Consider the following 13,389-nt stretch of genomic DNA (forward strand, 5'->3'; position numbering starts at 1 on the left):
AATTTAGTGCAGCAGTTGCGAAATGGAAAAGGGTGATGGTGCATCATGAAACGGTAGATCTGTATAGATAATACTCTACTTGAAGGTTTCCGAGTTATTAATGTGACAGTCCACACTTTGGGTTTCATATATGTGCATATACCATTACCATCTTCCAACTACAGAGTCCAGAAATTCTACCATCCTTTTCCAATGTGGGTATTTTGATAGTTCAACCGACCATGTTTCCGGTGATTGACATTATAACATAGGCTAGAAGTACGTGATACCTTTTTTTATTCTTTTAAAACAATCTGGACCTAATCCACTTTTGAAAAACAACTAGCATTGAAAATATGAACCAATTAGCTGAGAATGGTCTCAAAGCTAGAGCCTAATTTTTGTGCGAAAACCTAGCCTCCATTCTCAAACTCAATCAGATACTGTTTTGACATTAATATTTGAGCCAAATAGACAAAAAAAACAATCCAAAAGAAAAAGGTTTGCCACATAAATTTCATCTAACCCAACTCATTTTGAATTGGATTTCGCCAAACTTATCAAGTAGCTCTAGTGGAGCTACTCGAGATTCTAGCCAATGCTCTTATCTCTTAGGATTTGTTTGGTTTGGAGGAAGATTTTTTTCTTGCTAGAATATTTTTTCTAAGAAGTTGATTTTTGAAAATATGATATCGGTGCATTTAGTTGATCATAAAAAAAATGACATATTCTAGAATGACCTATATTTGATTCAGCATTTATTTTTGTAGAAAAATTTTATAAAATATCTATTATATCTTTAATAAAAAAGAAAGATCTAAGCAATTCTATTCATTTTTTGATGGGTTTCTTAAGGATACTTTTAGGAAAAAAAAAAATCCTAATCCTCAATATATGGGAAAGCAAAAAAAAAAAAAATTCATGTAGATTTTTTTTAATATTAAATATATCATAGAATGCCACTTTTTAATTTTTCTTTTGAAAACTCCAATCAAATAAAATGATTTTTTTTTATCTGTTGGGTATAAAATACCCCCAGCCGAAGTTCGTGTCAGGAGTGACCCCCCAGGAGTTCTACCGACGCCCAACCTTCGGCGACATCTTTCCGAACCTCTCCGGCGGTCGAGCCTCCGCAACGTTCTCAAGTTCTGCCGACGGATAAACCACCACCAGCGTCGATCGGATTCTGCACGACGGACGGACCCCACCCAAGTTTCTACCTAGAAGACTTCATCCGGACTCCTACGGGAGCCGGACTTCGTCCCCGACTCCGGCTTCCGGAAGGCTTCATCCGGACTCCTGCGGGAGCCGGACTTCGTCCCCAACTCCGACTGCAGGAAGACTTCATCCGGACTCCTACGGAAGCCGGACCTCATCCCCGACTCCGAATGCAGGAAGATTTCATCCGGACTCCTACGGGAGCTGGACCTCATCCCCGACTCCAACTGCAGGAAGACTTCATCCGGACTCCTGCGGGAGCCGGACTTCGTCCCCGACTCCGGCTGCAGGAAGACTTCATCCGGACTCCTGCGGGAGCCGGACTTCGTCTCCGACTCCGGCTGCAGGAAGACTTCATCCGAACTCCTACGGGAGCCGGACTTCGTCCCCGACTCCGACTGCGGGAAGGCTTCATCCGGACTCCTACGGGAGCCGGACCTCATCCCCGACTCCAACTGCAGGTAGCCTTCGTCCGGGCTCCTACGGGAGCCGGACCTCTTCCCTGAGCTTCGACTGCAGGTAGATTTTGTCCGGACTCCTATGGGAGCCGGACTCCTTCCCCGAACAGGTAGACTTCGTCCGAGCCCCTGCGGGAGTTGGACTTCCACCCTGAACTCCTTGCAGGTAGACCTCACCCCGAACTCCTACAAGGGCCGGGCTCCGAGCTCCTACAGCAAATGACCCTCGCCTGTAGTGTTAACGCTCGAGGCACCCAACGGTAGAAGGCTCGCCAGCAACGTCCGAGCTCCTCTCAGATGGATAGCTACTTCTCTCCGCCAGGCACCTCAACTGAACTTCGACCGACAGGCCTGGGCCCCCTGGCAGGCCACTGTAATGGCCACGACTCTGCTCCACTTCCTGCGACGGATTTCGCACGGCTCCATCACTCCCTGACAGGCCACAGTAACGGCCACGACTTTGCTCCACTTCCTGACGGATTCCGCGCGGCTCCATCACTCCCTGACAGGCCACAGTAACGGCCACGACTTTGCTCCACTTCCTGACGGATTCCGCGCGGCTCCATCACTCTCTGACAGGCTACAGTAACGGCCATGACTCTGCTCCACTTCCTGACGGATTCCGCGTGACTCCATCACTCTCTGGCAGACCACAGTAATGGCCACGACTCTGCTCCACTTCCTGCGACGGATACTGCGCGGCTCCTCCACTCTCTGGCAAGTCACGACAACGGACGCCGCTCCACTCCCCGCAATAGACTCCACGTGGCAGGTCACGGTGATGACCACGATTTCACTCCACTACTCTTCATAACAAGCTCCTCCTGACCCCGAACGGCCCACTGCCAGACGGTTACAAACATCGCTATCGGTCTATTGCACCCTCCGCCTATAAAAAAGAGACTTCAGATACGTTATTCTCTAAGCTCTCATTTTCTATCTTAAAACTCTGCTAAAATTTTCGTTCGAGCACTCCATTCTTGTTGAGGCAGAGAACTGATTTGAGCATCGGAGGGTCTTGTCGGAGCACCTCCAACTCCGGTTTAGACTTTCTTTGCAGGTCCCGACGGCGACCGCGACTTTCTCGACTCCAGCTTCTCCGATGCGGATGAATTTTTGCATCAACATTATCGATCATATTTTTTTTCTCTCTCTTCATGCAAATCAAGCAAGTTCTTTGTCATAGCCATTAGCAGACGACAAGTGAAGATCTAGGATTTTTTCACTCTCTTCATTTGTTTCTTCGACAACACAAAAAAGAAAGTTATGGGACTGAGGATGATGTTGATCACTGTCAAGCTATCGAAATGCTTTCAAGATATTGTTCTGTGGTCTGACAATGCCATATGTGCACGGTCCTTTGTCATGAGGCGGACCAGGCCCGGGACGTATTCACCATTGCACCACCCTGGCCCACTCACATCATTGATCCTCAGCATTGTCGATACTCGGGAGCAACAGGAACGAGGAAGTGATGATTAATGAATCATTAGTTGTTCCACGGCTTGACTCAAATGATGGTGTTACTTGAAGCTTGTTCTAACGCGTCTTCCTTATGTTTTATATACCATGCTGGCCATCGAAATAGGAAAGGGACTACTATATAGCTGTCACGACTGAAACTAGAATTATAATATAGAATCTAATCAGGATGACTGTAACAGATCAAGGACGTCTAGCAATTGTAGTGCGAATATAACTAGATTCAACTTGGATAATACTAAACACGTCTCCAAGATTTAGTGCCACAAGCCCGAAGAAAATTTACACTCTCGTCAACCATTTGACCGAAAAGAGTTGCGCCATCTCCCTGTTAGATGGTGGTATCTTGGAAACATCAAATTTTGGCCCCACGTGGTGAAATAGACACACTTCATGGGTATTTGCCTAAAGAATTAGGCCGATTCGAGCCACAAGGGAATTCTCAATCTTCTTGACAAAAGATTAATGCCGTTTGAGATCCAACCGATGAATCTGCCGGAGAACCAAACATATTTGCCTAATAGATCATTTTGGTCTGGGTGCATGCATGCTAATTTAATTTTCATTATCTATCTCAGCAGGGTCCAAGCTAAAACTAACCAAATATCTGAATTTTGAACGGATGGCATATGATCTATGCACGATATATCAAAAGTGTAGGAAACGCAAATGGAACGAAGGTTCAATCCAAATAATAACCTTTATAATTTGATTCGGATATTATATTTGAGTGGAGGCGGACAAAACAAACCAAATATTTGAGGTTCGAAAGGATGGCATTTAATCTGTCCATGATTTGGAAAAAGTGTAGGAAAAGAATTTGGAACGAAGGTTGAATCCGAATAACTTTGGTAGCCTAAACTCTTTGCATGCGGTTTTCAGGTGCAAGAGATGATATAAGTTTGATCGCTCGCAATGGTATGTTTCGGGCCGGTTGGTGGTCCTTCTTTCTTCACCAAAGGTAAGCGGGTTTTGCTGAGAGTCTATGGACGTGTAGCGTTGACTGCCATCTCTTTCCGTCTCGCTCTCTCCATCCTTTTCTCGCTTCTGCGTGCGGCTAGCCTATGCAGCTCCAATGGAAGCTCACCTAAAAAGAAAATATTTGAGGAGGAGAAGAACAAACCTTCCTTCCCAGTCTTCCTCCAAAACAAGAAAGCAAACCCAATTCAAATCTCCCTCGCCCAACTCGCCTAAGTTCGGTACAAGCCATTACCAAGTTACCTCGGTGAGAGAGAGAGATTGAGATTTGTTAATAGTTTACGGTGTATAACAGAGATTGCAAGTCAAAGGCAGCATCTTCCTCCGGAACTCTATTTAAATGGCCCTAAAGACTTCACCATTACGGAAATATTTTCCACCTCTGCACCACCGCACAAGCCCTCAGATCCATCAATGGTGGTGGCCTCTTAGCTTTCCTCCTCTGCTTGCTCTCTTTCCCCCTCCCTCCGCTTGAAGACAAAAGCAGAAAAAAAAAAAAAAAAAAAGGTTTCTTTATTTTCAAGTTTTGAAACATCAGAGGACAGCCTTCGGTTTAGCCTTTCTTAGTGGTGGTGTGAGAAGATTTGACATTGCCGATTCTCCCGGGAATCCACGAGGGAGGGTTCTTGGGATCGGGGTGACGAAGTTAAGGCGTTTTCCAATTCGAGCAATCAGGGTTTTGTTAAGTGTCTTATTCTTATTAGGGTTTTGACTCTTTTTTAAAACTTATTTCCATTCAATTATTTAATATTTCACCCGGTCGTTTATTTTTTATTATTTATTTTTTTTTTTTTGCGCTTTTTGTTCGGTTCTCTTCACATATCTGAAGTTAAAGATCTCTGTTTTCTTTGTTTTTATTAGCTGGTTGGCGTCCACCCCCTCCCCCCCCCCCCCCCGGGTTCTAACGTAATATTCTGCAAGCTGTTCAATCTTTATTCTGCAGTGCGTCCATCCAATTTCAAGGAAGCAAGAAAGTTAGGATTTCTCTAGATACATTTTTAGAACTGAACCGAGAGAAAGCAGGAAAAAGAGAGAGAGAGATCTTTTGTTCTTTCTTAGAATAAGGATAAAAGTAAAGTTGGATTTGAAGCGAGAGCACAAGGCGGGAAGGCATTTTGCGAGTCGTTTCTTCCCCCCGATTCCTCGCCTCCAAAACCGGCTTTTAATGGTGTCGGAGGTGGGCAAACGTATGAGAAGTTGCGAAGGTAACACCTCAGTTCTCCTTTTTCAGGGTTCATCCCATGTGACCCACCTCTGATTGCACTTCTCACGGTGTTTCTCACATCTTTATTATTTTTCTTTTAACCGAAATTGAAGGGAAAGAAATCCTGCCACTTAGTGCCGTCGGATCCTTGCTTTCAGGTTTTTTTTTTTTTTTTTTTTTTTTTTTTAACAAAAAACTTTAATGTGGGGTATGAATATTTGCATAGCTATATATAACCTTCCTCACATGACCCGTTGCTCCTCAAATCTCCTGCACCCTCTCCTCGGTGTGGGTCTCTTGGCTTTCGAGCCCTGTCTTGTATTTATTTCAGTTTTCGAGACAAAAGCTTTCATCTTGCTCTCAAGTCCTCGTTGCTTCATTCAGCTGCTTCCAATCACTTGAGGTGGCAAGGGTTTTATTACCCACATTGAGCTGTGAGCTCGATCAATTCGATTCTCTTGCGGTTTTTAGCTCTCCCCTGCTGGGTTCCTTTTGGCTTATAATCTGGTTGTGCTTCTAAAGAGCATTTGCTTCAAATCCATCTTTAGGGTCTTTGCATAAACTGTCGATTATTTCGTCGGATTCCTCTCTCAGTTGCATCTCCTCTGGACTTCCTTTTCACCTTCATTTTATGCCTCGTGTAACTGTTTCTGCTTAATTCTAATAGTTGGGACATAAATACCAAGAGGCTTAATCTCCATTGCATTTTCAGATAGTCACCACCAAAGGTTACCGAACTCTCATTTCAATTTGGTGCAAGCGATACCTGAATGAACGCCAGCTTTGGGAGTTATCTCTGCAATCTTTAGGCGGATTTCTGGTTTTGACTTGTTGAGGTGAATACTTCTTCTTCTTCTTTCTTTGTGATTTGATGTGCATTTACTTTTATTAGTTCGTTACTTGTTGCATTTCTTTAATTGTTTCTCATATTCATCAGCTTCTTGTTTATTTATCAGCTGCCTGCTTTGAGCTTTGTTCTTTTCATCTCCTAATCTCTCTGCCCTTCCCATGGAGTCTTTGTTCGAACGGTGTTGTTTTGGCTAATGTTGTCTTGAACACATTAATAAAGTATATGCCCCTTTTGCAACTTTTCAATTTGCATTACAGACTTTCTTGTTTCAAAGATTCTCATTGCCTCCCAAATATCGGAGTTTATTTGGAGAATTAAGTTCGTCTCTCTTCCTTAATGGTGCTCACTGCTCTGAGGTTATCTTAACAAGGGAACAAGCAAAGACATTGCCGTCGCTTATACAGATTAGGAAGTTCTAAATTTTTGATCCTTTTCTTATCATTACCTAGAAAATCAAGACAGGTCAGTCAGCTAGTTTATCTCCTTTTGTACTTTTCTTGTGCACCCAAATTTAACAAATCATTATATCAAAAGAAAAAAAAAAAAAATTTTAACAAATCATTTTGTTGTTCATCAGTTCTCATTCTCCTATCCCTATATTCAGTTTGGATAGCGTTATGTATAAATTTGTAGCGACTTTCATATTTGCATCTTGATGTTTGCAAGGTGTTGGTTTCATTAAATTTAATCTTTTCTTCAGTCCTGCTTTTGCACCCGAACTCCTCGGATGGGTTTATTTCGGAGTACGAGTATGAGAAGTGGGGACTACTTGGAAGGGATGATCGACGATTATGTTGCCGGAAAAGCTAATAAGATGAGGGCTCCTAAGAGTCCTTCTCGCCTGGTTGCTGCTCTCACCTGTCTTCAATTTGCCTTTGCACTGTATGCTACCTTTCTTCTCTACTACATGAGCCCTTCTGTGGATCTACGCACCAAACCAGACTTCTCATGGGCCACCCGCATTGCCCAACACTGGAAACAATTCATCGCACAGCCCCACACGCTCTCAAGCATGCAAGAGAACCCTGTCGCCATCTCCCCCTCTGTGGTGTGTGAGCACGAGCAAATCGATTTCTTACAGAAGAAATCAGATGATGCACTAATGAGAAGGCTCAAGAAGGAGCTTTACGATGAAGTATTGGAGTTTCAGAAGAAAAATTCAGGGACGGAAACACTTGCTGAGCTCATGAGGATGGAATCCAAATGGAGTCCACGCGGTCCTAACATCCCAAAGATCACTGTAATTTTGAACCATTTCAAGAGGAAGACACTTTGTGCTCAGCTTGATTCGCTGCTGAATCAGACGTTGCCTTTCCACCATGTCTGGGTCCTTTCTTTTGGGAGTCCCAATGAGCTATCACTGAAAAGAATTGTCGAGGGTTACAACAATCCAAGGATCAGCTTCATCAGTTCAAGCTATGATTTCAAGTATTATGGAAGGTTTCAGATGGCCCTACAGACAGAAGCTGATTTCGTTTACATTCTCGATGATGATATGATCCCTGGGAAGAAGATGCTAGAGATCTTGGCTCATGTAGGAGGGACGGAGAAGTACAAGAATTCTGTTTTGGGGAGTATTGGAAGAATTTTACCTTTCAGGCAGAAGGACTTCACTTTTCCAAGTTACAGAAAGTTCCGGTCGAAGGAGGCGGGGTTGTATTTGCCTGATCCTGCCTATGACATCACCATTGAGAGAATTGTGCAGGTGGACTTCTTGTCAAGTTCATGGTTCCTATCTGCAGAACTTGTCAAGGCATTGTTTATAGAGACCCCCGTTACCTTTATGACTGGTGAAGATCTGCATCTCAGGTAAGCGATCGATCGGTTAAAAACTTATTCGGGTCTCCATTTCTTTTCATCAAGACATTTGTGGGGCCCAGAAAATTGCTTAATTTCTTAGGTATCTTGTGATTTCCATTTCAACTTCAAAGTATGTAGGTACCATATCATGGTAATTAGAGGAACCAACAAACTTCAGCAACCAAAATAGCAATTTCACCTTGTTTGCTTTCCTGTAGTACTTCTCTTATAGTTTCATCTACAAGACATTAGTACGGATTAGGAGTACTGAAGATACACTTGAATTTCTGCTGCTCTATAAGAAGTATGCTTGGTGCATGTCGGCTGTTCAAAGGAACATTAAATATACGTAACCATTTGTAAAGTGCATACTGTGGACGCTTATAGATCTGCTAGGTTTATTTTGCTGATCATCGCAAAGATTTGTGACATACGCGTACAGATCTTATTTTGATATTACATGTAAAATTAATGTTGCAGCTATCAGCTTCAGAAGTACAGAAATGCCGGCTCATATGTGTTGCCCGTTGATCCAAATGACAAGGAAACATGGGGAGACAGCGAGCACAGGCTTGCTTATGTCTCTGAGACCACAGTAATTTTCAAGGACGTCGTCCGGGTCCGAGATGATCAATGGTGGCGGGCCCTCTCTAGCGGTTATGTTACTCAGTGGGCGGCAATGCACCCTCAGAAAATAGATGCTCTTTTCTATGCTCATTCTCCTGATGAAGTGAGGGCCCTCGCTCCTCTTCTCGAAAAATTCCGTTCGACTGTAGGGAGGAAGGCTTACATTGCTGTTTCTGGTGGTAGTTTTTGTCCCTGTGAAGAAGCTACGACTGTTCTCGAGTGGCCAAAGGTTGTCTGCAAGGAAAGGCGATTCAAGATCTTTGACCTAGGAATTGGAGCAATTTCAGGAGGATCAAACTCAGAGGTCCCAGTGTTGCAAGCTGTCTACTCCAGCATAAAAGGACTCGTCAAAATTCACAACCCCAGTTTGCTGATCACAGTTGCTGATATAGATATAAATATAAAGAACGCACTGAAGATGGCGGCAGAGAGCAGTACAAATCGCACTGCGCTGGTTCTTTTGCCTAGGCCTGTTATTCCCAAGGTCCTCTGGATGGCAAATTTACGACCAACAGCACTGCCAAGTAAGGAATCTATGCTCTGCCGGTTACATATTTACATTAGGACTTCTTTTAAACTATTCTACATGCGGAATAGGGACAGAATAGATGTTCTTGAGTTCTAAGCGTTGAGGTATTCAAACCTGATTGTTTGCCTGCTCAAGCGCCTGCAGACTTGATTTTTTAGAAACACCAGACAGTCCTAGAAGTTTGGCAAGACACTTTATTTCTTTTCTTTTTCTTCTTCCTTTCTAATTTGAAATTCTTTCACAGTTATTAATGCATACTATTTGTAGTTGTATAACTACTATTCATTACTATCTTATGTCACTTCTATGATTGCTTAAGATGACTGAAAGATGCTCAGCCTTCTTCTTCTGCTGGTGATTTTTGGTTTTATAGCAGCTCTGTAGAAGCACTTATCACAGTAGACCGATAGATACGCCACACTACCACAGTCAGGAATTGCCTCGCATCTCTTTTATTATTATTATTATTATTATTATTATTATTATTATTTTATTTACTTTTGGTGGAATCAAGCAATTACACTTGATCTTAGCCAAAAGGCCGAGAAAGATATGTGGAATCAAGCAATTAAGTTGGAATCTCCCGCAGATTGGAACCGGATGCGAATCTCTGTGAACATCATCACCCAAAACCGTGCATCTTCTCTCCAGAGACTTCTTCGATCTCTCCAGAATGCCCACTATCTTGGTGATGAGGTCCCTCTGAGTTTCAACATGGACAGCAAGGTTGATGAGGCGACTCTTAAAATTGTTGAATCCTTAGAATGGGCCCAGGGACCCAAATTCGTACGGAGGCGTATCATCCAAGGTGGGCTGATTCGAGCTGTGAGTGAGAGCTTCTATCCTTCCTCTGACGATGACTTCGGACTCCTGCTAGAAGATGACATCGAGGTGTCTCCTTACTACTACCTTTGGATCAAGTATGCACTCTTGGCCTACCACTACGACCCCCAAGTCTCTCTCCCAGAGCTCTCTTCCATCTCTCTATACACCCCGCGCCTCATCGAGGTAGTAAAAGAAAGGCCCAAATGGAACGCGACCGAGTTCTTCAAGAGTATCCATCCGAACACACCATATCTCCACCAGCTCCCTTGCAGTTGGGGGGCGGTGTTCTTCCCAAAGCACTGGAGAGAATTCTACGCTTACATGAGCTCAAGGTTCACCCAAGATGCTAAGCAGAATCCAGTTCAAATTCCAAAGTCCAGGACTAACGGGTGGCAAGCTTCATGGAAGAAGTTTCTTATTGACATGATGTACCTACGAGGTTACGTTAGTTTGTTTCCAAACTTCCCCAACCAAACAAGCTTTTCGACGAACCACATGGAGCCCGGTGCGCACATCAGCGCGAAGGACAATGCGCTGAAGCATGACAAGGTGGATTTTGAGGTACCGTTGATGAAGGATGATTTCACGAGGCTCTTGCCAGCAGGGAAGTTGCCTCCAGCTTCCAAGTTGCCGATACTAAACTTGTTCAACCAAGCAGTCTCTTTGAAAGGCCTCAAGGCAGCAGGGGCGAAGCTTGGGCAGGATGTGATCGGCTGCGATGAAGCAGAGATTGTCGTCGTTGATCATAGCACTGGATTGCCAAGGAACTGCACAAAATTCTGAGTTATGAATTTTTTTTCTCCCCTTTTTTTCAACTATAAAAAGGTACATGATGTATTTTTTACTATAACTCTTATTTCTTGTTTCTGTTTTTAGGATGGGGAAAATCTAATTGTATTTAGATGGCAAAAGCTTGTCAGGAAAAAGAATGGCAGGACGTGTTGTCGTCTTCAATACTGTGTACTACTGGAATATTGTTTGGTCGAAATGGGATAACTCATCTTCTAATTATTGCTCCTGGTTTCTGAAGACCCTGGAATGAAGGGTATTTCTTAATCAATGCAGCCAAAAGTGGCTTATATTTATTGGCCTCCATCTCATTCTCCCTTTTTTTTTGGAAAATATCTCATTCTCTTATTAGTTATTCACCATTCCTTGATTTCTTCTTTTAATAAATTGGGTGGCTGATGCCTCCTTTCAATCCAAAAAAAAAATAAAAAAGTCTCATTCCTTGCTTTCAGCCTCCATCGACTACATTATTATCACAAAAGTGTAGATCATTTTAACCCATCATTTCCTGCTTTAGATTTCCTTTACTGGTCTTTGCTGTTGGACCTTGTAGAAAAAGGTACCTGAGTTGGCCCTTTTGGCTGCTGCCCTGCACCACATTCTGGCGTGCCAGGAGCTGCACCTGCAAAAAGACGCAAATATATCAGATTGTATAATTTACTTGCTGGACCTAGGTCTGATCCCACGGGAGAACGAGAAAATTATTGCATGCACCACCAGGTGCAAGTGAACAAGGGCAAATCTCGGAGCATGCACGGTGGATAACGCAACCAGGGGAAATCCCGGAGCATATGCACGGTGGAAAGCGCGCGATCGAGAATTGGTGAAATACCAGGGTCGCGTGGCGTGTTATCCACCGTGGGATTTGACGCGGTCACTTGCACCTGGTGCATGCAATACGGAGGCCTGGAGAACAGACTTAGATTTTGGATGGAATGGATAGTCATCAGGATCTGCCAGATTTGTCATTTTTTTTGCCAAATAAATGGTTGTTCTCTAGTCAGGCTGGTTTAGGGCACTGTTATTCAATTCTGGTTTGCTTTGAACTACCATGAAAGCAAACATATGTGCAAGCAGCGCGTAGTCTCATCATTCAAGTCCAGATCACTAGGTCCATGGGCTTCAGTAAAGATCCAAAATTAGTTGAGCATCTATCAAACCAGTGGGCAGTGATAGACAAGGAAAAAAAAAAAAAAATTTTGGATCAGATTTAGTTATGAAGAATTTCAGTCAAGAAAGCTTCACGATGGTTACCTCTGGCATTAAAGGCTAGCTGGAGTCAATTTGCCCTCCACATAGGGAATAAAGGGTTGGTTGAGGTGCCAAATTGATCAGAGAATCATCAGACAGACTCGATATAAATCATATTGACCATTATAAATAGGATTGGAAAGAATCGGTCAAAATCTAACATATTGGGAAAAATTATGAGCCAAATTTTCAGAAGATATAATTTGGCCATACAACATTTGATTTTGATGAATTTTTTTTTTTAAATAGGATAATTTTTTAAAGTCTATGCCATGATGCCACATCATCTAGGAGATGACACTCCTAATAATTGAGTCCAAATCTCTTTGTTTTGGATTCAAAATAGAATGTCGAATTGAAAATTTTAATTTGAAATGAGATTTTAATCAGATGTATATAGCTTCTAATCAGAAAAGAATCTGATAGGATGATAAAAAGTGGAGTTGATGTAGAAATTGAGATCTATCTCTTTCAAAAAAATTTTTTTGATTATTTTTATTAAGTATATTTATTTTAGATCAAAGAATCTTATAGGCACCAGGAAGAGGAATCCAACCCTATTATACAGTCTTTCTAAAATATGGAAAGATGAATTTGATCCGAATAATATAAAATTGGATCTTTCTATTATAAATAGAGGCTGTATTTAGTCTCAGGAAGGGCCGTCTGGTAGAACGTGGGGTGTCTTGATGAGAGAGGGAGAGCGGCTTCCCCATCCAATTTTCTATCTACTTGAAGGGCTGTTACGCGAAGCGGTCCCATGTACGGTGGGACCATCACTGCAAATCCAGCCCACAATGTGCTGCTAGCTAGCAGGGTGAGGTTGTTCGTATCCTCCGAGGAACCAACAGCATACTCGACGCTGCCCTTGGACTCGCATCACATGGACATGGGTGAAGCGAAGGCGAACAAAAGTGTTTTGGAGTGTTCGTGTCTGAAAAGCTACGATGGCCAAGAGGGATGGCTTTCTCTCTGGTAATCGGAGTTGATACGGACGGCGGTAGCTCATAACACCGTATTTGGATGAATGTTGTGGTTCAAGCCTCGGAAATATGGATGATGTTCAGTGGCAGAGCTTTGGGTATAGAAGCTTTGCTTTCAAATTATTTGGATGACGTGCCGGCTCTGGAGATTTTGTTTATTGTTGCGGTCAATCCTCTCGTCGCCTGATCGTCGGGAGCGAGCATCTGCAAAAGAAGTCCGTACTAACCGGAGGTATCTCTGACGGGATCCTCCGACGGTTAAGTCAGAGAGGAGACTAGGCAACAATAGAAAAGAATCAAGGAGCTCAGCGAGAGAGAGAATAAGTTCAAGAGTTTCAAAGGGATCTCTACCAGCACTGTTGCCTTCCCCGTTTTATAGTTGGACGTGGCATGGCGCCATCATTAATGGCGCAGAC

The 13,389-nt window shown here is 43.1% G+C and overlaps 1 protein-coding gene across 4 annotated transcripts; it reads left to right on the top strand.

Moving 5' to 3' along the window:
• The first annotated feature begins 4,349 nt into the window (after window positions 1-4,349).
• On the top strand, window positions 4,350-10,961 carry LOC105033416 (uncharacterized). 4 transcript variants are annotated; one of them, XM_029261312.2, is made up of 6 exons: window positions 4,350-5,320; window positions 6,032-6,155; window positions 6,427-6,631; window positions 6,870-7,978; window positions 8,450-9,120; window positions 9,715-10,961. In XM_029261312.2, exons 4-6 carry the CDS (start codon window positions 6,897-6,899, stop codon window positions 10,731-10,733), a joined length of 2,772 nt encoding a protein of 923 aa, XP_029117145.1. In that variant the 5' UTR covers window positions 4,350-5,320; window positions 6,032-6,155; window positions 6,427-6,631; window positions 6,870-6,896; the 3' UTR covers window positions 10,734-10,961. The 4 variants fall into 4 exon arrangements, with proteins under 4 accessions (XP_029117145.1, XP_010906511.1, XP_029117146.1 ...); XM_010908209.4 differs by lacking the exon at window positions 6,427-6,631 and having other exon boundaries at window positions 4,353-5,320; XM_029261313.2 differs by lacking the exon at window positions 6,427-6,631 and having other exon boundaries at window positions 4,353-4,760.
• The last annotated feature ends 2,428 nt before the right edge of the window (window positions 10,962-13,389 follow it).

Source organism: Elaeis guineensis, chromosome 16 (genome assembly GCF_000442705.2).
Source record: "Elaeis guineensis isolate ETL-2024a chromosome 16, EG11, whole genome shotgun sequence".
Classification (NCBI taxonomy): domain Eukaryota; kingdom Viridiplantae; phylum Streptophyta; class Magnoliopsida; order Arecales; family Arecaceae; genus Elaeis; species Elaeis guineensis.